The 25,558-nt window shown below is 40.5% G+C and overlaps 1 protein-coding gene across 24 annotated transcripts in view; it reads left to right on the plus strand.

Moving 5' to 3' along the window:
• Positions 1-25,558, plus strand: part of RBMS3 (RNA binding motif single stranded interacting protein 3) — a 797,532-nt gene that overhangs the window by 148,550 nt on the left and 623,424 nt on the right. For 10 of the 24 annotated variants that reach the window (XM_086365588.1, XM_086365575.1, XM_086365577.1 and 7 more), the window contains exon 2: positions 18,524-18,696. The exons of 4 other annotated variants lie outside the window; for them this stretch is intronic. Coding sequence is in view for 14 of the 20 variants with exons in the window: in XM_086365575.1 (XP_086221701.1) it covers positions 18,524-18,696 (173 nt within the window). In the remaining 6 variants the exon portion in view is untranslated. The remainder of the gene's footprint in view (positions 1-18,523; positions 18,697-25,558) is intronic. 10 more of the 24 variants (XM_086365589.1, XM_086365592.1, XM_086365591.1 and 7 more) reach the window with 1 other exon arrangement.

Genomic DNA, 25,558 nt, shown 5'->3' on the forward strand with positions numbered 1-25,558 from the left:
GAGATCAATAAGGCAAGAGAATCCATCCTTTCAAAAGTAAGGCAAAATAGGAGAAAGACTATCAATCAGGCATTGGGGTGTAAATAAAGCAAGAGCACGCCATGTTCATGACACCCTTAAACTACAGTGAACCATCACCCTGTGAGTAGTAAATTCCTCTTACATTTGCCTAACTCCTGCAATACAGGGCATGCTAAAATACAGCCGTAAGACTCTCCAGCACATCGATCAGCTTGGCATTGCTCTCTCATGCCCCTTAATAGAATAAAATGGAGAGATGCCCGATGAATGCTGACAAGGACAATCCCAGATCATTTTTATGAGAGCGGTCACAGTAGAGCAGTCTCCCTGCTTAAAGAAAATCTGTATAACTCAGTTCAGTTCAGTTCAATTGCTCAGTCATGTCCGACTCTTTGCGACCCCATGGACTGCAGCACACCAGGCCTCCTTGTCCATCGCCAACTCCTGCAGTTTACTGAAACTCATATCCATTGAGTCAGTGATGCCATCCAACCATCTCATCCTCTGTTGTCCCCTTCTCCTCCTGCCTTCAATCTTTCCCAGCATCAGGGTCTTTTCAAATGAGTCAGTTCTTCTCATCAGGTGGCCAAAGTATTGGAGCTTCAGCTTCCGCATCAGTCCTTCCAATGAATATTCATGATTTCCTTTAGGATGGACTGGCATCTTTGTAAATATGAGTCATGCAAATACACTCCTGCCTGTTGAGCTGATCTCACCCAGTGGAGCCCTCATAAATGCCCAGTCATGTTGGATTTGTTGGTGGAAAACCAGCAAACTCTAGAAACTGCAAATTGGAAATGACGTCCTTTATTTGAGTCATAGGTACTCAGACATGCATCAGAAAGCAATCTTCTTTTTTTTTTTTTAAAGTAAAAAGCCTTGTATTATTCTAGATTTGCAAAAAATATGTAAGATTATATATAATGTTGCCTTCACTTCATGGCATTTAGATGAGGAAACAATAGAAACAATGACAGGTTTTATTTATTTCGGCTACAAAATCACTGTGGATGGTGACTGCAGCCATGAAATTAAAAGACACTTGTTCCTTGGAAGAAAAGCAATAGCAAACCTAGACAGTGTATTAAAAGGCAGAGACATTATTTGCCAACAAGGTCCTTATCGTCAAAGCTATGGTTTTTCCAGTAGTTATGTTTGGATGTGAGAGCTAGACAATGAAAAGGCTGAGATCCAAAGAATTGATGCTTTCGAACTGTGGTGCTGGAGAAGACTCTTGAGAGTCCTTTGGACAGCAAGGTGATGCAGTCAGTCCATCCTAAAGAAAATCAGTCTGAAATATTCATTGGAAGGACTGATGCTGAGGCTGAAACTCCAGTCCTCTGGCCACCTGATGCAAAGAGCTGACTTATTGAAAAAGACCCTGATGTTGGGAAAGATTGAAGGCAGGAGGAGAAGGGGATGACAGAGGATGAGATGGTTGGATGGCATCACTGATTCAATGGACATGAGTTTGAGCCAACTCCAGGAAATGGTGAAGGACGTGGAAGCCTGGTGTGCTGCAGTCCATGGGGTCACAAAGACTTGGACATGACTGAGTGACTGAACAACAACAAAATTTTTCATCAGACGATAATTGCTTTACAATATTGTATTGGTTTCTGTCATGCATCAACATGAATCAGCCATAGACATACCTACGTCCTGTTCCTCTTGACCTCCCCATCCCCCATCCCATTTTTAAAGTTTTTATTGAATTTGTTACAACTTTGCTTCTGTTTTATGTCTTGATGTTTTGGCTGAAAGGCATGTGGGATCATAACTCCCCAACCCCGAACTGAACCTGTGTTCCCTGCATTGGAAGGTGAAATCTTAACCACGGGAGAGCTAAGGAAGTCCTGTGAAATTTTAATGACAGCTGGTTTAGACTCTGTCCTTTTCCATGTCAGCTGCCCCAGCCTCACTTCTCCCAAGTGGTGGCGGGCACTTTGGAATTCCGCTGAGGGGAAGAGTGTAGAGATGAATTTAGTCTGGATTTAGTGAGGCACATGCATGTTTGTGTTACCACTAGCTGGCCTGTTAAGAATGGTTTCTAAGAACCTCAGATTCCCCACTGTGTGATGTCTGGACATTGTGGCCACACAGGCCACAGGATCCTAATGTGGTAAGCAAGTTGCTTTGGGCACCCCACACTGCAAGTGTGTGGGAATGGGAAGAAAAAGACTTATTTGCAAGATCTGAAGCCAAAAGATAAATCTATACCAAATTCTTCCAAACTGTTGTCCCCACATGTTCCATCCCAACCACTTATAAATCACCACAATGAATGAATTGTGAGGCTGAAGGCTTTGTCTTCCACTGCAGGGGGTGTCCACGGTCAGGGAGCTCGGATCCCTCATGCCTCATGGCCTAAGGGCCAAAGCAAAACAGAGACAGTGTTGTAACAAATTCAATAAGCACTTTAGAAATAGTTTCCTTCAAAAAAATCTTGAAGAAGATGGGGGGAGTGCTTAGGGAGGTGCTTAGATCATGACGGTAGAGCCTGTGTAAATGGGTTTAAAACCTTTATAAAGACCCCATTAGAAAAGACTCTGATGCTGGGAAAGATTGAAGGCAGAAGGAGAAGGGGACGACAAAGGATGAGATGGCTGGATGGCGTCACCGACTCAATGGACGTGAGTTTGAGTAAACTCCAGGAGTTGGTGATGGACAAGGAAGCCTGGCGTGCTGCAGTCCGTGGGGTCACAAAGAGTCGGACAGGACTGAGCGACTGAACTGAACTGAAAGATCCCACAGAACACCCTTTGCTCTTTTGCCCTGTGAGGATACAGGATAATCTGGGAATTGAGACAGGGTCTGCACCCCAGTGTGCTGTCCTCTGATCTTGAACTTCCACCTCTCAAAACTGTGAGAAATAAATTCTGTTGTTTATAAAACACTTAGTCTATGGTAATTCGTGAGAGCAATAGAAATGGACTAACAGTGTCTGCTGCTTTCAGTCTCCGTGTTCACCCTTTTCTACATTCTGTCATCTAGCTCTAGTCTATAATATCCTCATCCTCTGTTATAATTAAAGGGTGTCTTAGTGGTTTATGTACTAGTGGAACACGCTAGTATTTCCTAATACTCTATATCCCAATCTAATTTTTAAAAGTTCTGTTTTCTTCATAACAACATTTAAGAAATATATTTAAGCAGAAAGTTAAAGCAGGTTCAAATCAGAGATATCTGGTTCAAATCAAAACTGCAGTAAAACATAAACAAAAGCCAGAGAGGTATGTATGTATGTAACACTGTTCCATGTAGAGAGTTTTGGGAATTGTAACTGGCTTCACTTAGTAAAGTATTGTGAAAAGTTCACAAATGACCTTGAATGGAGAGGGATCATCTATCGTGTATCAGTACTCCATTGCCAGTAAAACAAATGTTAAATAAAAATGGGGTCAGTTTGTAGTGCAAAATTTAAGTTCGTGCACGCTCTGTCACTCAGCTGTGACTCCTCAGACTGTAGCCCGTCCGTCTCCCCTGTCCATAGAATTTTCCAGGCAAGAACACTGGAGTGGGTTGTCGTTTACTCCTGCAAGGGATTTTCCCAACCCAGGGATTGAACCTGTGTCTCTTGGGTCTCCTGCATTAGGGGGCAGATTCTTTACCCTTGAACCACCTGGGAAACCCAATATATAAGATGTGTTCTAATTCACAGGAAGGCTACCCTTTGAAATCAAAATTTATATAGTGAACAAATTTGAAATGTCAGTGATCATCTTTCTGAATTTTCCCAGTTCCTCTGTCTTTTATGAAAAAGAATCTGTAAGATTAGGCAGGAATAGGACATGAAGATATTGACTGGTCACTAGAAATAACATATCAGTTATAAGCCTAATTTTCATTTTCTTTCCATTCATAAACAAGCCTTATCTTTATTTGACCTCAGGGTATTTATGATAAGCAGCTCAAAGTAGATGGAACACATGGGGTCACCCTCATTTTCAGTCTTCTGATCACGGGGAAACAAATGCAAAACATGTGTCTTGTCATTACTTCTGTGCTCATATGAGATGGTCGTATGTGTGCACACTGGGGACTAGTGGCCAAGATTAGAGGCGTGGCTGGCTGTCTTTCTCAAATTGCTAACGTAGGACTCTAACTCGCCTTACCAGTTGCCTTAGTACCGATCAAAATTAATGATTAGTGGAATCCAAGTAAATGAAAGGAAGCCTGTTTTTGCACAAAGCACAGCCAGCCACTCAGGGTGAGTGGACAGTCAACAATGAGGAATACTGTAGTAAGTCACCCCTTGGTACCCAGCAGGATGGGTTCCAGGGCCCCCTGCAGATACTAGAATCCAGATGCTAAAGTTCTTGTGTGGTGTGGAAGTGGTGTGGCACACAGCCCTCCTCTGTGTCTGTGGGCTCTGCAGCCTTGGACATGGAAGGCAGGCTGTGCCTCAAACAGTGCCTCTTGGGATGTGTTAGGGTCTCATTCTTCTTTGTCCTAAACTGTTTCCCTAAACTTCGTTAAGCAGGAGTTCTGTCACTGTGATGTAATCTACACTTTGGGCATCTTTACTTTCCTCTGTTGAAATCAAAACCCAGCACCAGTGGAGGTTGGCTTTCCCTGGTTAAAAAACATCCCTTTGCCAAAACTTGTCTTAAATGTGGGCATAAGTCATTTGGCTAAAAGTCACCACAGTGGGAGAGAAAATTCTGTGTGGTTAAGTAACTGCTCTCCTTTTATTTTCCTTCTATTATTATGAAAGTAATTTTCTCTTATTTCTATAAACCACTAGAAAAAGCAATCAAATTAATTCCATTTATTGTCTTTGAGAACCCTGGTTATAAAATTGACCATTTCATAGTTCTATTCATTCCAATACTTAAAATAATCACCTGAGTAGTACAATAGTTTGTTTGTTTGTTTTAATTTATTATGAAAAGTGTAATTTACAATAAAAGAAATAGATGTTCTCATAAGAATTAGCATTGGTACTCTTTTCTCTTATACTTTGATAGATGTAAATATAGTATATATATTTGGGTATATATCAACTTTCCTATCTTTTATTTACTTTCTGTCCTGCAATTATATGTGCTCAGAACTCTATGATAACTTTTCCTGCCTGAAATGTTTCTCTATTTTTTTTTCTTTTTAACACTTGAAGAGTGATCGTCACTAGTTATATCTTATCTTTTAAAATATCTTCTCATAATAATATTTAGTTCTATATATTATTACTGCATTTATATGATGAATTCTCATGTTCTGTGCTACATATGTAGCATGGATTAAATTTGTACTGATTATCTAAGAATTAGAACTCTTTGGTGTTTCTTTGGTGTAATATAAGTTTTCTCTAAATAGGTCCCTTCTTCAAGTCAAAATTCTGGACAGAAATTTTAAAGCTAGTCACTTCAGGAATTCTTTGTATACAAAGAAATAGCTTATTTGCAAAACTATGAGGAGCTGTAATTCTGTGTTTTATAAATTTGAACAAATTGTTTACGTATTATCTGCCAAAGTTTTGGGTTCTCTATGATGTTGGTTATAAGCAGAAGTGGTGTTGTGATGCATATGTGTTTTATCTTATGTATATAATTTAATATGTAAAGCTGGCTTATTAAAATGTTTAACTCCAAAAACTGATAATCAGACCCATTGACTGAATTAGGGAATACTTAGAAATTACAGATACTATGATTTCAATGAGGCACATTTTTCACTGCTGCCGTAGTGATGCACTTTTTCCTTTGGTAATGGATGTTGTCTTAGTTTGACTTTGTTACATTTGGTTGTCTCTCTTTTGGTGCTGCATAAAATGTAATCAAATTTATGGAATTAACAATCTGCCCTTAAAGAACAGAAGTGGGTCCTGAGTGTCCATCAAGAAGCAATGACATAAAAATACTTACTTTTCTTACTTTTCAAAGAGTACTCTGTCAGCTAATGAGAGGCAGATTCTCTTTGAGTCCATCATTCTCTGAGGAATTCTTATGTTACTGTACTGTTACATCATTAGATCGTGGAGATTCACTAAACCTGTCTACCCACTCTGCCCACACACCCTCTTAGGGTGTCCTCTGGCCCTCGGTGCTGAGACAAAACCACCGAGAAATTGTGATTCTGTCCTCCCAGGATATTCCCAGCTCCTTGTTTACATGCTCATAAGCCCTCTTCTTTGTTTATGTCTTCTAGGATGTTGGGCATTTTGTCTGTGGTCACATCTGTTTGTGATGCAGTGGGGTGCTGGCTTTGGCTAGAACTATTTGTAAAAGCTGATAACTAAGTTCTCAGAAATCTTGTCAGCCAGTTGGTGAACTGTCCATAGGTTAAAATAAGGCAAATAAAAAAAAATAAAATAAGGCAAATAAAATTACGTATATGAACAAAATCAGTAAAGCTACACATTGGGGCTTTTTTAAATTGTTTTTTCCTTAGAGACCAGGAATATCGGCATAGTACAAAATCCGAGTCAGTTTATGTTTTGATCGCCACTGCAGCAAATTTGCCTTCTACTGAGTAGGTCAAGAATTGTGGCTTCTTTTGGAGAAGCGAAGCAATGGTCACTCTTCAAAAACTCTTTAGTGATCCTTTAGCAAAAGTCTTTTATTCCTGCCAGGTTATGCAGTGTTCTCCAAACTGAAGCAAAACAAAACAAAATCATTCTCTGGAATATTGGAGATGGGTAGTAAGTACTTTGAAATGTATAAAATGTATGCTGACCCCGTTTGTATACAATAAGCTGTTTGCTCCAGTTACCCTAGGGCACATATCATAGTTGTTCCAAATTAAGGAGGTAATTAAACGGAAATAAGCAGTTTAAGCAATTGTTTACCCACGCAGTCTTCTTGCAGGGCAACAATTTTTAAATCCCTAATTATTTTAGTGTTAGATGCTATGAAATTGGTATAGTTTATTTTGTGTATATAAAATTCCTTGTCAGAGGCTGAACATTTAATAGTTAGTGTGTTATTTAAACCCACATGTTTTTTCCCCCCACTGGCAATGAGATAGATCTTATTTTAATGAGCACTTTCACAATTTGTAGATGTTTTCTCACAATTTGTATATTCCAAGAACGACTTCCCTTGTGAAAGTTTATCTTAAAAAAATTCCTTTGAGTGTTGTGTCATCGGTTTATCTGAAGGCAATTATTATCAGTGGCTGAAATAGTACTAGCTGAACTTGGTGTCTCGTTGAAGAATGACAGTTCTTGGTTTCTAATTGAGAGAATCTCAGTTTGGCAAGCATCTGTGGACGTTTTACTTTGCATTGGAAGATTTTAAATCAGGCAAACCCAAGCTCACTAGACCACTCAAGAGAACAACCCGTACAGATCATGATTGCTCATGACCGCAGTGCATTTTGTAAAAGTGCTGCAGGATTGATGTAAGACTACTAGCTAGCCCCTGTAGAGGGTTTACTATTTTCTGAGTTTTATTCTTGGTGCTTTCCACATTTTACATGTCTAACAGTCTTCTAGTAGTTATTATCGCCAGTTTTACAGATGAAGAGACTGAAGCAAAAGCATTTAGGTGATTTTCCCAAGGTCATACGGACAGTGCGGGGGACAAGACTGAGACCCGGGAGGTGTGGTTCGAGATCTAGGGTCTTGGTGGCTGCGTGTGACAGTGACATTTCCCCCCTTCATCTTTGGGGAATCTCCCGATCAAGGGCCAATACCCTTTGTTTGCCAGTCTCTGAAGTTTTCATCACTTATTTTAAAAGGGCAAGAGTAATTTGGAAAAGGAAAGGCGCGACTGTCTTATGATTCGGGAGAGTTCTTTCTCTTGATCATGGATATCTCTGCACAAAAAATCTCCAGTCATCACACAACAAAGAAGATGCATCAACTATTGGATTTGGTTCTGGAAATTCTCTAAGGCACAAGGTGGACTGACTGAAAATTCACTGTGGAAAGTAATCCTTGTAGAGGCTTATGGTGATGAGAAACAGAAGTTTGAATGTGTAATATCTCATAGACTTCTGGTTGAAAAATTACAATAAATGGGATAATGATATAAATGTCTAATATTCATTTTTATTATCAGGCCATTTTTTTCTTGAACTTGAGCATTAATTTATTCTCATACTTACCATCTCATGGCCCCAAATACTATAAATATTGAAATTATATTCATAGCAAATTATCTGCAAGTGTTTCTTCCAATTTCTATAATGTAGCAATTACTTTGCAGGTATTAATTGCTGTCACATTTTTGATCTATACTCTAGCTTTGTCTTCTTGAGGAAATTATTGTGTTTTATAGTCTAAATTTCTTAGATTTAGGACTTTCAAAGTATAGGTTCTGTTCACATTTAATTTTGTCTCATCCATAAAACATGAATGAATTGGCTAATAAAACAACACAATTATTTTATGTCATGGAATATAAGTTTTTGTTTATGAATTTGCTGAATTGCCCCAGTAGTTCACCATACGAAAGGATTCTCACTTTTCACTTTGGTCCAGTTTACAGAGAAATAAAATTTATAGGATAGCAGACATCATGGGGTAGGGGTGCTTTTTTGTGGGGGATATGCAGATAAAGTAAATGATGTCATATTGAAAATGCAAAATTTCCTTCGCAGACATGAAGCTTGTCTGCCAAAACCAGAGACCTTTATTCTGTACCAGCAGTTTCCCTCAGTTGCTCTCTTGTCTTGGTATTTAGCAGTTTTGCTATACAGATGATACTTCATTTTTATTAGTTAAAAATAGATAAAATACATCTTGTCCTTCCCACAGATTATATTTGACTTCCTAGAAGTTTCTTTTAATCATGTCCTCTTTAGGTCAGGGAGGGATTAGTTGAAAGAGAGATTTTATATGCCAAAATCTAGACCCAATCATGATGGAGAAAAACTGCAATGTGGTCTATAACTGAAAAGAGATCAATGACTCTTTTAAAAGTACGAAGAGCAACATAGAATCTGTGACCTTTATTTTGCGCAGAGCATTGTGGGAGGCAGAGCCTTGGAATTTCAAGGATAATCTCCACCAGCCATGTGCAGTGGAACTTCCTGCCCTGACAGTGATGTTCCGTGCCTGCCTTTCTGACATAACACTTAGTACCAGTGGTTCTGACCATTGGATATGTGGGTAGTATGATGGAGGAACTGAAGTTTTTCTTTCATTTTATTTGAATTATCTTTCCATTTAAATAGCTACATGTGACTAGTGGCTGCTTCTTAGATGACACGTATCTAGAGTTAAACCTGGAATGAGCTGGATGAACACTGCCCAACTTCAGGTCCTGGACCTGCTGCAGAGTAACTGCACAGCCTTGGAAAGCCCTGTAACCTCCCAAGCCTCAGTATTCCCAGCTCCAATATGAGCATAGTAATGGGATCTACCTCTAAGACATCTGTGTGCTTGTATGCTCAGTCGCTCAGTCATGTCCAATTCTTTTGTGACTCCATGGAGTGTAACTCCCAGGCTCCTCTGTCCGTGGTATTCTCCAGGCAAGAATATTGGAATGGGTTGCCACTTCCTCCTCTAGAGGGTTTTCCGGGCCAGGGTTCTACCCAATGTCTCCTACACCTCCTGCATTGAAAGGTAGATTCATTTACCACTAAGCCTCTGGGGAAGCCCCTCTAAAAGTTCTTACGTGGTTCAATAAAACACTGAATATAAAGCTCTTTGAGCTGTGCCTGGCATATAATACACAGTCAATGAACATTAGCCTTTGCTATCCTCGTTTCTTATTTTATGACCTTTTGTAGATTTTAAGAATGTAGAAAAAGAAAAAGAGAAAGAAATTAAATAGGTCTAAAGCAATAAGCAAAAAAAAATTCCATGACACGGGATGGAATTTTAGGTTTTACTGGAGGAATATGTGAGATGTAGAGAAGGTAATAATAGGATGACTGTATATTACAATTTGCTTTGGATGGTTTCAGTTTATACACTGTGTCCTAGCTTAATTCTAAGATCTCATTCTTTTGTTTTCAAAAGTGTCCCTAATAAAAAAAAAAAATTCAAGTGTCCTAAAGGTGTTTGTAAGATACATTTTAGAGCCACCCTAGAATAAGATATGGGAATGCAGCCCAGTTATTCCAGGTAAAGGGAAGAAGAAAAAATAAGGCAGAGATACACGTGTGACTATGGCATAACATGACTGGTCCCTGAAAGTAGGAAATAGAAGGAAACAGAGCCAGGAGTGGGCTGCAGGGACTTTTGGAGGAGGGATGGGAGCTTGGACAAGGAAAGGAGATAGGACTTACAAGATATTTGGTGATTATTACATTGCTGTCAATTCATCACAGATCTACGTTCAGAAAAACTAAACCTTGATTTAATTGGACAAAACCATTTTGATGTGTCAGAAAAGCCTTATGCCATTTGATGTTCTGATTGGCCTTCTGTGATTGGCAACACAGATCTGAAAAGAGATTTTCAGATTTGTATTAGACACCATTTGAAACAAAATGCTTTCTTGTTATTACTGATTAGCTGCCAGTCACCTGATCAGTAATGTGATTGGTTAATATGGAAGTTAGTCATTTCATGGAAAAATGGCTTATTTTGTTTTCATGATGGAAAACTTTGAACGTGTTGATTAAGTTGCAGTAAAGAACCAGGTCAGCATATTTTATGACAGGTGTTCAAGCTATGTCTGTTGGTCTCTATTTTATTTAGAACAGCATGCCTGAGAATGCTAGAAAATCAATTCTTGGCAATATTGCCAATTGTGATTTTAGGGAAACAGGGTATATTAAGTTGTGAGACATAGAATATAAAAATGAAGAAAAAAGTCAAAATTAGAGATTATCGAGGAAAAACTAAAAATTTAAGTAAACATATAAGGCACAAGAGCAAGTCCCTCCCCTCTTCTTTGTCTCTGATTGCATTCTGAATTGAGGAGCTGGCCATTGGTACTCCCAGAAGTCTCCATCAGCAGCTGATAGGGACGTGTTTTAGATTTTCACTCTTTTCCCAGTGATTCTAGCCCATCATGAAAGCAGAGGTTTGAGTTTATCTCTGAAGTATTCCCCAGAGAGTATAGAGGTGCCATACAGGGATTAGTCACTCTCAGCATTTCTGGGGAATTCTAATAATTACTGACAAATGTGGAAGACATTGTAATCTCACACACCAATCATGGCTCAACTTTTGCAGGAGGAACTAACCATTATCATTGAAATCATGAGATGTCTGGATTATTTTCAAATTGGAGACTTGAAGTGTGTCGTAATTGTGTTTCTTTTTCCTTGAAAAGATCAAGAGTTGGCCACATTAAAGGAGGGGTTGGGGCAGAGACCAGATGTCATTGGCATTTGGAGAATTGAGCAATCTATAAATGGCTGTTCCATTGTTCATAATAGTTACTCATCTCTAGTTTGTAAATTTATTAATGAAACTGGTTTATAGCTACTTGAAATGAACAATTACTACTTTACTTGTGTTTCCAAGTACCATGAATTTTAAAATGTCATTTAATATTGAATCCTCTGAATGGATTTCAGTGACTTCAGATTGTCTATTTATAAATAGCACAGAGCAGTCTTCTATGATGCAATCTGTGGGAGTGTTCACATATTACTAATATTTAGAGCAAAGGTGAATCTCCACCTAACAGAATTGTAATCAAACCTCGGTGAAAAATGAAAGTGTTAGTTGCTCAGTCATGTCCGACTCTTTGCAACCCTATGGACTGTAGCCTGCCAGGCTCCTCTGTCTTTGGAATTCTCCAGGCAAGAATACAGGAGTGGGTAGCCAGTGGTGATTAGCAAATACCTTGAAATTAATCATCTGTTCTATCCACAGTGATTATTCCATCTGCTTAATGCTGTTTGTTTCTTGATAAAAAGTGGCAAACCCCAGTTCTAAAGACATAGTTTCATCTCATTAATAGTGACCACCATGCTTAAAAATAGATTAACTCTTGAGCTCCCCCTTAAAGGTTAGTTACTCCAACTTGGGGGCTTCCCTGGTAGCTTAGTGATAAAGAAGTCACTGCCAATGCAGGAAACTTGGGTTTGATCTCTAGGTCAGGAAGATCCCCTGGAGAAGGAAATGGCAACCCACTCCAGTACTCTTGCCTGGGAAATCCCATGGACAAATGAGGCTGGCACGCTACTGTCCTTAGGGTTGCGAAAGAGTCAGATGCATCTTAGTGACTAAGCAGCAACTCCAACTGGGACTGAGAGATCCCTGTTCATTTTAAGGATCTGCCCCATGATGATAAGGCAAATGATAAGAACAAAAAAAATTATTTAGTATTAAATCTGTGCCAGGCACTGGGCTAAATGTTTTATATATAATTTATATATATTAGGGCTTCAAAGCCTCACAACTGTCCTATGCAGTAATATGAACATAATCTGTGTTTTACTCGTGACCAGGGGCTTAAGTGCCTAGTTAGTGGTGGTGTGGATTCTAAGCGGCCAGTTTAGAGCTCTTAAGCAGTCTGTTACTGTTGCTGATAGCAGCCATTACTTAGGCCAGTAGACAGAATGTACAAATGAATGCCTTTTGTGGGGACTTTGATCCTTTAGTGCTCATTTCCATAGCTGAGCTCTGGTTGGGAAAAGAGAAGAGAGACAGGTTTTCTCCAAACTCTATTATAAAAGGCATAGTTGAAATGATTGTTTTCTACAGTCGTAGTCTTTAGAATGGAGAGACAATTGCCTCACAGAAAATTACAAAGCCATCCTATAGGTGGTTCATGAAACTCTGGCCACAGTCGCATAGCTTGCCTTAGATATTAATTTAGCTGTGTTTCTTATCGCTTGCATGGACAATATTCTTCTTCACCCTCATTTGAGGCTCTCATAGGCACTGTAGCACTTGCCATGATTCCCGTCACGTCCACTGTCTCATGGAGTGTTGATACCAGAGGACAGGTCTGCAGAAATGAGGTTACGTGGAAATTACCCTGCCTGGGGGAGGACTCCAACAGCCTGCCTCAGCAGCAGCAGCCACTGCACGATGGATTGCATGCGTACGTGCAGGCTAAATAATGTATGATTCAAGACAGGAATGTGGTCTGTATTCATTTTTGGAAAGTAAAAGAGTTGGCATGTCAGTCCCACAGGAGACTTTATCCAGGGCTTTACCCTTGAGTGGATAAAAGAGTACAAATTCTCTTGCACTGGAGATGAATGAAAACAAATTGGGGAGACCATCCGCAGAGCAGACTGCTGCCTGATGGAGTCCAAGGCTACCCCAAACCACCAGACCAACTGCGTCAGGATCCTGCCAGCAGCCAGACGCTGCAAAGAGCATTGACTGAAGTTTGGCATCGAGACCCCATGATTCCCAGCCAAGAGGAATTGCATGCAGAAAATATTTAAAATTCTCTTTGTAAAAGAGTTATGTTTTCAATCAAAGGAAGAAGGTTTGCGTTTCAGACCAAGTCTGCTGAAATGTAAATGTGGCAGTGTTAGTAACAAAGGGTGGAGGCGTGGGGAGGTGAACAGTGTATGCACTTCGGGGTAAGAAGCTGAACTTTGGTGAGATGAGAGGGTGTTCAATGAGTAGTTTAAGGCCATTGAGGTATTGTCATTATTCCACAATGGGGACTTTACTGGCCTTGCTAGGAGAGGGGATGGATCTGTACGAAGCAGTGGTTCTCAACCAGGGGTGATGTCATAGCTCCAGGGCACCTTCGACGATATCTGGGGACATTTTTGGTTGCCACACTTGGGGGGAGGATAGCATAACTGGCCTCTAGAGCTAGAAGATGGGGATACTGTTAAATATCCTTCAATGCACAGGACAGCCCCTCACAACAGAGAACTATCCTGTCCAAAATGTCAGGAGGGTCAAGGTGGGGACCCTGGTTAAAAATGACCTGGGTAAGGTCTGTGCATTTCAGTGCCACCTTCAGACAGGCATCCATCCAATATCGCTTGACTTCGTGTAAAGGATGGTTTTTTTAACAATTTGCTTTACTCTATTGGTGTGTGAATGTTTTTTTGATGTACCAAGTGCTTTCTGTCCAAGCAAACAGGACAACAAGCAAACAAACAAAAACACAACTCACATCCCTCTCCAATTTATCTCCAAAGTATCTAGCTAGGGGTTGAAGGCACAGACGGGCCGCCCTCCAAGCCACACATTCTCCAAGAGTGTAGGAGGACCTGGTTGATCCACTTTTCAAACGTGAAAAATGAGGCATATTAACAAAGCACACTAAATGAATCAGCTGCTTGGGATGATCTACAAGCCAGTTCATTTTCCTGTTATTAAATAACAAAGCATGAATCTTGACAAATGAACCCTCTCGTTTGACATTATTTGAAAAACAGAACACGCTTGCTTCTGATGGTCACTTCCCCTTTGAAATTAAATTTAAGGTGAACTTCATTTAAATTCTGATGTGGGGGGAGCTTGTGGACCTTCCTTTGATTGTTTACTGTTTTCAGCATTGGTCTTTCCATCTCCCTTTGTCCTTGGACAGGCCAGAGCTCCCGGCAGGACACCATCCTGCAGAATTCTCTGCAAGGAGGGATTTTGTGTTTCTTGGTGCCCCTACCATGAAGAGGCAAGGTTCTGTACGAGCATCCTGGGGAGCTGTGTGGCTTTTGCAGTCAGGCTCCCGAGGATGAAACTGGGGTTCCAGCTGTGCGACCTTGAGAAGGTCATTGGCCCTTTCTGTGCCTCAGTTTTCTCATTTGTAAACCGTGGAGCAAATGATTTGCCTCCGTGGATTGTTCTGAAGATAACATATAACATGCTCTGCAAGCAGATGGCAAATGTTACCTATAATTATTAGAATCATTAAGAATAGCATCTTCCAAAATGGATGCTAAGTCATCTTTTTTTTAACTTCCTAAAGAGGACACTGGTGCTGATCAGCTGATTTTAGCAATGCTGACACGTGGTTAAGGGGGCTTTTGCCCTCATGTCAGAATCCCTAACAGACCCTCCCAGCAATGCCACCATGAATAAAAAAACATCTAAGAAAAATCTGCTTACTTCCCAAGCATATGCAGCTTCATGACAAGCTCTCTATCCCGTCCTCAGTGGAGCCCCATCTGAAGCCCTTCTTTTGAAAGCATGCTGTTGCTCACTCCTAACAAGCTGACTCTGCAGAGTCACAGCAGTGCCTCGCCCTGGTACAGCTCAGCGTGACAATGTTCTGTATCTCCAGACTGTATGTCCTCACCCTTCGTAAAGAGGATTTATAAAGTGTGACTTTGAGGTAGCAAAGCCAATTTTATCTGAAGGAAATAATTTTTTTTCTAACATTTTAAAGTGTCTTTCTTAGTGCCTCAAAATGATTTAAATGTTAATCAATGATAAAATTGCAAATCCATCTAAAAACAAAGAATTGGGAATGGAATCAGAACCACTTTTAATCAACAAAGTGGCTGCTCTGACCCATTGACCCCTAAAGGTTATTGACGCTCCTTTTCCCCCCCTTTTTTTTAAGATGCTATAGTTCAGTTATTTGTCCTTGGTAGCCAGAGTGTGCAAAATCGCTTTTGCTTTTCACAAATTAATTCATTTAAGCCTGTGCATTTGTCAGACATTCTGGGAAACTTCTGCCAACATTTTGTTGATTAAAGGGTATGTATTTTGAAAATGAGTACAGAGGAAGGAATTTATAATTCTTTAAACAAAAGTGATTTATAATGTAGGCTGCTACCTGAATTGTTCAGTGTATCAACGGATAAATGAAAATATCAAGGATTAGCAAGAGTGTTGGCACTGGGTCTTAAAAAACTGTGCATTTATTGATTCAATAAGATGGAGAAAGCCTACACCTTTCAGTAGAATTTCTAGAACTTACAAACAAAAATAGGACATAGAAAACCACTCTTCATTGTAAGTATTTTTCAAAGGGTTTTGGAAATACATCTCTCTCTACAAGAATCTGGTGCTTCTACTTCTATTTTTAAATTATATATATCTCATTTCCATGCATACAAGTTCTCTCTCCTTATTCCTACTTTGATTTATTTTTGACCATTTTGTTTTAATTTTTCCCAGTAAATACGGTGTGCCCTTTGGAGGGCACATTTATGGTTTTAAGCCCCATGCAATCTACTAAATGGTGTCTAGTTATGGAAATGCTCGCAAAGACCCCTGGGGCAAAAAAAGAATTACGTCAACACAGATTGATCACTCTGTAGTTGGTGCTTTCTTATTTGATCAGTCAGGGACTCACTTGGTCTGAACCGGTCCATCTAATCTGTGATACATAAAGCTGGAGACATTTTTCTGGCTCCCTGGTGGTTTTAAAGGTTCTGCAATGAGAAAAGTGCTTTAAACAAAGCCTCATTTTAAAGGAAGCCTGAGTACAGAATGGAATTCAAAGAATTTGGAGAGAGGGGAGGTGAAAGTGGTAAGAAACAGCCTGAAAAAAGCTGGGAAATTTAAAAGACTAGTGCACAGGAGGGAAATAAAAAATAAATCCCATCTGGTTGTGAGATACACTGACCAGAACGCAGCTTCAACAAGGCCGTGTTAAACACCTATCAAGTGCAGGGCTTGTAAACGGGGAGAGCTTACGTGTTCCCCGGTGTTCGTGGCAGGAAGTAGATTTCATAGGTCAAGAAGGAATTTTTTTTAATGTCAGCCAGGAAACTTTATTCAGCTTTATGCAGATATGACATTCCAAAAGACAATGAATAGTTGTTATTTTATTCAAATATTGAGAACAGAAAGCCTTCCCCCCTGTCATTCACTTTCAAATTCTATGTTAAGTATGTCGCTCTTAGATTAAGTCATACTGAAGAAGTGGTTGAATGCAGCTAACACCAAGGCTTCCAGCATGGAGACTGCAAGAATGACATCGAGGCAGAAAGCAATGCGTCTTTGCAATGGGTTGCTGTGCAGGGAACGGAGAGCAAAGACCCAAGGGAGTCAGCTATAATATGGCCTTACTTCCCATATCCAAGAGGCCTTGTCTTAGAGCCAGTTGGGAATAGAGACAAAGCCACATCTGAAATCTTGGAGGGTGTAAAATGGATTATTATAGCAAGAAACAGGACCGGACAATGCCTCCTGTCTTTATGGGCCAAGTGCTGTGATCACTCAATTTGTATTGTGTGGGGTGTAGCTTGAGAGTTTAAGAAACCCCCACTGGCTGTTGGACAAGTACTCACTTCTCACCCCTGATAGAATAGCTGATGAACAATCAGGTTAGAAGTCTCCAGCCTGTCCCCGCTGGAATCATGACGGATGCATTCTCTGTGTATAGCACTCTTGATGATAGCTGAGAGAACCTAGGGTAGATTTAAAGGTTAAGATCACTGAGACTTCCCAAGTGGTGCTAGTGGTAAAGAACCCTCCTGCCGATGCAGAAACACGGGTTTGATCCGTGGGTTGGGAAGATCCCCTGGAGGAGGAAATGACAACCCATTCTAGTATTCTTGCCTGGAAAACTCCATGGACAGAGGAATGCAGGTCACAGTCTATGGGGCTGCAAAGAGTTGGACATGACTGAGTCCACACATAAAAGACAGATATGACTCACGAATATCATGGTTGTGATTATTATTATTCAGTTTTTTATATTGCTAACACTTATTGTGCAATTAACGATGCCCAGGAACCAGTCTATTTGCATTAGTAGCTCACTGAGTTTTTGTAAAGACCCTATGACGTAGGAGGTGGATAATTTTTTCCTCCTCGTTTTCAGGAGACTGTTGCATCTCAGAGAGGTTCAGGTACCATCCAAAGGTCACACAGCCAATAATGGACATATCAGGGACTCAAACCCAGTCGGTCAATATATTTTCAGAACTTTTGTAGATATGCCTGTTTGAAAAGGAAATAAAGAATAATAATGTCTGCTAATTCAGGCATAAATAGGTATAAAGAGCCTCACATTATATTTTCCCAAGTCATTGAGGGTCATCGTATCATTTCCATTTTGTCATAATAGTGTGACAGGTTAGACCAATGGTTCTTTCCTGAGAAAGATTTCTCCACCCTGGAGGATACTTGGCAGTGTGTGGACACATTTTTGACCCACGGCTGGGAAATGGATGCTACTAAAATCTGGTGGGTACAGGCCAAGGATGCCGCCACCTGCCTGCAGTGAACAGAACAGCCCCCACAAGAGAGAATTATCCTGTCAGTAGTGCCCAGGCTTAGACTTTGGATCAGAGTGACTCCAAGAGAAGAAAACAGTGGCTCAGTCTGCAAACAGAGCGTTCACCATGAAGGAGCAGATATGGGAATGCGAGAACAAGACCAGATAGAGGCATTCATTCATTGTTTCCTTCATAGCATCTCTGTTTGTGGAGTGATCACAATGGAGAGTACTGGTGAGGAAAACAATATGAGAAAGTTTCTTTGGAGAAAAGGAGGGAACGCAGAGTAGAGGCAAAAGCAGAGATGTTTCGCTGTCAAAGGTGAGCTAGGGGCAGAGCCCTGGTGCACCAGGAGGGAACCGTGCTGGGCTGATCCAGAGGCAGAGCCAGAGGGCGGGAAGGAGCAAAGGATGTTCTCAGAAGTGCCCTGGAGCAGAGTGTGCATGTGTGGATAGGAGAGGCCGAGAAGCTTGCATTGCTTTCGAGTTGCTCTGCTGGCCTGGGAATAGGTTGCTGGCTCTGTTTTTCCAGTAACAGCCTTTTCTGTTTCCAGCAGTCCTATGCACCAGCTCCCCACCCCATGGCTCCTCCCAGCCCCAGCACAAACAGCAGCAGCAACCACAGCAGCAGCAACAGCAGCGGGGAACAGTTGAGTAAAACCAACCTGTACATTCGAGGCCTCCCACCAGGCACCACTGACCAGGACCTAATCAAGCTGTGCCAACCGTAAGTGCCCCCGTTCTCTGCGCCATTTCCACCTGCATCCGTGCCTGCCCCTCGGGGCTCACCCATATGGGGCTGGCTTTTGTACCCAATGCACCCTGTGAGAAAGACTCTGCTGCACAAATGGGACTTATATTTGAGGTCTGAGTCTAGCTTATTTGGGGGAATGGAATTTGTTTGCCTTTTGCTTTGAAAGAGAAGGGTTTCGAGCAGAGGGAAATAGGGGTGCTGGCTGATGTGCACATATTGACCGGAAAGAGGAGGAGCAACCGTGGAGTTGGGTTCTCACACCTGTGGCTGATGAGTTCTCACACCGTGTGGTTAGTGGGATCTCACACCTGTGGCTGGTGGGACTTCACACGTTGTGGTTGGTGGGATCTCACACCTTGTGGCTAGAGGAACCATTGATGAATCTCATGAAAGAAACTGCTTTTTTTTTAAGAGAGGTATTAGTGATGGAAATCACAAAAACTCAGAAGTTGTAGATTTCAGGATGGTCACTTGCTAGTTGCAAAGCTTTTCTGGCCAGTTCTTGTTTGGTAAATATAAGTTCAGCTGGGACCAGGTAATTGGAAGATTAGAAGGCTAATCCTTTCGTATCCTTGAAAACATCTATTTCCAAGCCCACTAAATATATTTCTCACCAAGGCCAAGAACCGCAGTCACCAAGTAGGTTTCTATTTCCCAAGAAATATGGTAGCAATTAAATGCCCTTCCAAAATGTTTTCATTCATCTACTACCTACCAACACTTATGTTATTAACTCTCTTATTTCTGTGCAAACCAATTAAACATATTTAAGTTTATCCTCCAAATAATATGAATAATGGATAATGAATTAAGAATCATAGTCCTTAATTTCAGATTGCTGATTATTGTCAAAGTAGTATCAGTGCAGCTATTTGTTATTTGATTGTGCCTCAGCTGGGTATTTTTAAATTAGGGAAACTATTACTCAGTTTTTCTTTTGCTCTTTTGCAATGCTTTTATAAGAAGGTCGAGTGGATATTTATTTTGTAAATTTTCCAACCTCTTTTGGAAGAGGAAAACAAGGCAGATAGTATTTATTTGCCTTTGTCCCGGTTTTGAAGATTGGGAACAAATACAAAACAACAGGAAATGGCAGATTAGACAAAACACAAATGCATAACATAATCATACATAATCAGTTGACAGGGCAGTTTGTAGATTAGGGAAGCGCCCCACCCCCCGACTCTGCCCCTGCTACTATCAACTGTCTTGATTTGTGAAAGAGGGAAAACAGAACATTGGAAAATAAATACTTATTTGAAAGCAGTTTTTTAAAAAAGAAAGATGCCAGGGCTAAGACATAAAAATATGTTAGGTTTTGGTCAATAAAATGTTCAAGTTGGGAATTGGTAAATCACTCAACAGTTTTTTTTACTTCTTGCTACTGTTAGAAAAAACTAAACTATTTTGAAAAGTAAGGTCATTGAAGATATGAAAAATGATACACTTTACATTAGAAGCTTCAGATGAAGAATCTCCTGGAATGGATACTGATGTGAAGAAGTAGACTGGCTATTATATTTGTGTGTGAATCTCATTCATAAAAACAGTGGTAGGTATTAAGGAAAGATTCTTTCCTACTGCTCTCTACCACTCACAGAGCTTGTGGAAGCACAGATGTCTGGGCCCCTGAGGTTGCAATTCACTAGTTCTGGGGTGGGGCCTGAGAATGTGAATTTCAGCAGTTTCCCTCCTGTTATCATGAGGCTGCTGGTTTTCTGAGAATCGCTTCTTGGGGGGAGGGGGGAAGCACAACCTGAAAGTTGAAAATTGTGTTTCGTTTGGTGAACTTGCTGAGGACTCAAGGCTGGGTGAGTGACAGCCTCTCAGGTAGCTCTGACAGACTGCTCCAAAGAGACAAGAGAGAAGCCAGTTATACCCACAGAGCTTTTGCAGCAAAACCCCAGTAGTCAGAACATCAAAAGATAACTGTTAATTAAAGAAAACTAGACATCTCAAGGTAACGAATTTAGTGTTTTTCTGTGTACAGGAAAAATGCAAGAATCTGGGCTTATGGAAATCACCCCTTGGATAGGCTTCTTAACTCAGGGTCAGTATTCTGCTCTTCTCTATCCTGAATCCCTTCAGTGTGCACAATCAGGGCGGCTACAGCAGCTGATGGCTTGGCGTCCAAACATTTACTGATATGGCAGACAACATTTTTCATCCACGTCTCTGTACAATAATATAAAGACCACTGACTATTCCTAAAGCAAGAAGTCTTGCTTAATACTTGAAGGCATTTCAGGTGGAACCCTGCGTATTAAAATCTGCTTGGCCACTTTGTGATCTTGTGGCAAATGGCTTTGAGCCTCTGTCTCTTCTTATAAAAGAGTGCATTGAATATGATTATTTCTAGGTTCCCTGTCATACCAGGGGTGTGCTGCAGCTGCCTCTGAGTAGCGCACCTGAGCCAGTGGTTAAATATTCACAGATTCTGTGCATGATTTGTTACAGTCTCAGTATCTTGAAATCAGCCATGATGGGAGTATTCATGTCACAGGAATCATCAAGGCCTATAAATGAGGACTTCTAAAATTCCTGGTATATCATTTTTAGAGAGCTGGTTTATGAACATACACCATATAATGATGTAGCATTCTACTATGGATTTCTGTATCAGTGTCCATTTCTGCAAAGAACATTGCCAGAAATGTATAAATGGGAAGTGTTGCCTAAAAGTCTGCATTGGCATTATTAACTCAGGAAGAGATGTAGTGGCACAAGAACATTATGTTTGAGGGAAAAAAAGATTTTTTTCATGTTTCTTCTGTGCATTTGAGAAACATAAAGAATACTAAGGGCACCAAGGGTACTGGTTGCTTGTTCGTAATGATTTTTTGCTGGCTAATAAGATCTGGCCTATACTACTGTTATTGTGAAAATGTTTGTGGGTTCTTTGGTTTACTAAAGTGGTCTGGACCTGGGGTTTATTGCTGAGATGTGCTTTCCTGGAGAATCTTAGAGAACTAATGTGACCAGGTAGGGTAATGTGGAGGAATTAGACATGTGCTGAGAGTTTGGCATTTCACTTCTGGCTGTGCCATCAGCTGGTACGTGGCCCTAGGCAAGTGACTCATTCCCCCTTACTTTTGGCTTTCTTCATATATAAAATGGGGGCTGTAGTCATAGGGTCGCAAAGAATCAGACACTACTGAGCGACTAAGCACATACACACAAAATTTATGCAGATTTTCTTCAGAATGTTTTTAAAAGTGTGAAACCCTTTAAAATGTTTTTTAATTGTATTTGTATCCTTTGGCTGCTGTAATAAATTACCACAAACTAGGTGACCTAACGTATCAGAAATTTATTCTCTCATGGTTGTTGTGGCCAGATGTCCAAAATCAAGGGCCATGCTCCCTCCAGAGGCTCTAGAAGAAAATCTTCCCTCGCCTTTTCCAGTTTTGGGTGGCCACTGGCATTCTTTGGGTTACGGCCACATACCTCTCTGTCTGATCTGTCTTCATGTTACCTTCAGCGCTGTGTACTTAATCTCCCTATGCTTCTCTCATATAAGGACACTTTTGTTGTGATTTCAAGCACACTGAAATAATCCAGGATAATTTCATGTGACGAGCCTACTTACGTCTGTAAGACCCTTTTTCCAAATAAGGTACTATTCAAAAGTTCTGATGATTAAGATATGGACATACCTTTTTGGGCAATGGCACCCCACTCTAGTACTCTTGCCTGGAAAATCCCATGGGCAGAGGAGCCGGGTAGGCTGCAGTCCATGGGGTCGCTAGGAGTCGGACACGACTGAGCGACTTCACTTTCACTTTTCACTTTCATGCATTGGAGAAGGAAATGGCAACCCACTCCAGTGTTCTTGCCTGGAGAATCCCAGGGACAGGGAAGCCTGGTGGGCTGATGTCTATGGGGTCACACAGAGTCGGACATGACTGAAGTGACTTAGCAGCAGCAGCATACCTTTTTGGAGGTGAACTTTAGCCCACTACAGTCTGCCTTCTGGATGCCCAACTTTATGTCTGTCCTGTGTACAAAATATATTCATCCTACCCTAACATTTCCCAAAGCCTCAAACCCATCCAAACGTCATCAGTTCAAAGGTCCCAAATCTCATCTAGATCATCTAAATCAGCAACAGGCGAAAACCCTGGGGCAAAATTCCTTTGCATCTATGAATCAGTGGAACAAGACATCAGCAGGGCTCCTGCTTCCAAAATGCAGGGGTGGGACAGGCATATGATAATAGTTACAGACATTCCTATTCCAAAAGGAAGAAAATGGAACAGATATAGAAAGGAGTTCCCTGTCCTGATGATTTTAAGAATTTGGCCAGGCAGAATCCCCGTCCCTAGAGGCTCAGATGGTAAATGTGGGTTTGATTCCTGGGTTGGGAAGATCTCCTGGAGGAGGGCATGGCAACCCACTCCAGTATTCTTGCCTGGACAAGCCCATGGACAGAGGAGCATGGAGAGCTGCAGTCTGTGGGGTGGCAAAGAGTCAGACACCACTGAACAACAAAGCACAGCACATATATAAAATAATGAGTTTGTACTAAGCTTTTTAAATTTATTTTTTAACTTTTTATTTTCTATTGGAGTAGAGCCAGTTAACAATGTTGTGATAGTTTCAGGTGTAGAGCAAGGGATCAGCCATAGATACACATGCATCCATTCTCTCCTAAACTCCCATCCCCCCCCCAGGCTGCCACATAACACTGAGCAGAGTTCCCTGTGCTATTGTTGGTTATCCGTTTAGAATACAGCAACGTGTACATGTCCATCCCCAGCTCCCTAACTATCCCTTTCCCTCATCCTTCCCCCTGGCAACCGTAAGTTCCTTCTCTAAGTCTGCTAGTGTGTTTCTGTTTCGTAAGTATGTTCGTTTGTATCATTTCTTTTTAGATTCCACATATAAGGGATGCCATACGATATTTCTCTTTCTCTGCCTGACTTACTTGACATGACAATCTCTACGCCCATCAGTATTGCTGCAAATGGCATTATTTCATTCTTTTTAATGGTATACATGATAATCTTTTATTTATTTATTTTTTAGTTTAAAAGTCTGATAGTTCATTGAGGCTCTCATTAGTTAGCAGTAAAACCCACCCTGGCCACCTTTCACCAGTCCCCTTTTGCAGTGTTGGCAGAGCCACCGCCTGAACTGGTTCATCTGCCTAAGTAGGACCTGAGGGCTGGAGGTACCTTTGCTAGACACCCTCAGGGCATTTGATAGAGACCCTCGAGAGACTGGTTTCCTCTCCCGCAGTGGCGATTTCTAACAATGCGCATCACTATTTTAAATTAGCATTCTTCTAAAAACTCAAATTATTTTGCATATTTTGCATTCGTAATACTCATCCAACACTTTAAGATAATTTCACCTACAAAATAGATAATATTGGTAGGTTTCCATGATTTTGTCATCAGGATCAGTTTTTCATGGTTATTCCTATGAAATTACCAGAACTTGCAGAGTTACTGTTTCTTTATATTAGAGGAAATGCAATATTTGCTAATATCCAGAGCAATAAAATAATAGAAAACAGAGATATATTAAAAAGGCATAAATATATCAAATTATCTGGCATTAGAATATAATATCCATATGAATGCTAATGAACAGCAAGAAAATGATATTACAGGAAAGAAATTGCATTATTTCTCAATGTATAATCTGAAAGCAAATTCTTATTAAGGGATTCCATTCGCATTTATCTTCAAAGCTGCTATGGTTGGATCACAAGTAAAGTCAAAGGAAAGAAAGCATAGACATGAAGAATGGCTTTACTGTATGGAAAATCTCTTTAGTTATATCTGGATTCCGTATATATGCGTTAGAATATAATATTTATCTTTCTCTTTCTGACTTACTTCACTCTGTATAATAGGTTCTGGTATTTTGGATGAATGCATGGCTGTGTGCCTTGTAGGAAATAGTAGAATTAAAGACCTTGTAATGTCTTTATCTTGAGAAAACTCAAGGAACTTTGTCTTTTCAATCATGAAATATTCACAGAGGACCTATGTTGCAGTGAAGGCTCAGTGGTGAGTACATCATTCAGACAAAGGTGTTGCTTTAGCAGAGATTATATTTTAATGCGGAAAATGGAAACCAATGAAATGATTGTATGATTTGATATAAAATTGCAACTATAAGTGCAAAAAAAGAGAAAGGAATGTGGAAATAAGAGGATTTGTAACATGGGATGAGGCATTGTTAGGGCAATGGGCAAAGGATCCTTTGAGCTAAGATCAGAAGGAGTAGGAATAGGTATAAGTAAATGAGGAAGGCAGGAAAGAACATTCTAGGCAAAAGCAACTCTGTGCAGAACCAATGGCTAGAGAAAACATGGTGGGTTTAGCAGAGAGAGGGGGTGGAAACTGGGACAACATGACCTGGAAGAATGGAGGGCTAAGGTGATCCCTTTCTATGTCATGTTAGGAGCTTTGTTTCAATTAAGGAAATCATTGAATTGTCACAAACAGGAAGGTGATAGAGTCAGATTTTTTATTCAAAAAGATGATTCTGACTGCAGAATAGAAAGGGCCCTCTGAGGTCAAGGAACAGAACAGGATAGTTCAAGAGTGAGCTGGAATACAGTCAGCTGGAATTACAGTCAGAGAAGAGGGTGTAAGGATAAATATTTGTGGTGGGAAAACAATTGTATGTAGTGAAAGATGTCTTTTTTACATGCATTTATTGTTCCATTAAAAAACGAGGACTTGAGAGACAATTAATCAAGTGAACTCCAAAAGAAACAGCAGAGTAGCACAGAGAGGACCCAGGCTGGCTGATGTTCAGCTAATTTCTTGTTCTTACCTTATCAGGAATGGGTCATCGGTATACCATTAAATATTTA

Source organism: Bos grunniens, chromosome 22, assembly GCF_055505025.1.
Source record: "Bos grunniens cultivar Pamir isolate PY7600 chromosome 22, Bosgru_T2T1.0, whole genome shotgun sequence".
NCBI lineage: Eukaryota > Metazoa > Chordata > Mammalia > Artiodactyla > Bovidae > Bos > Bos grunniens.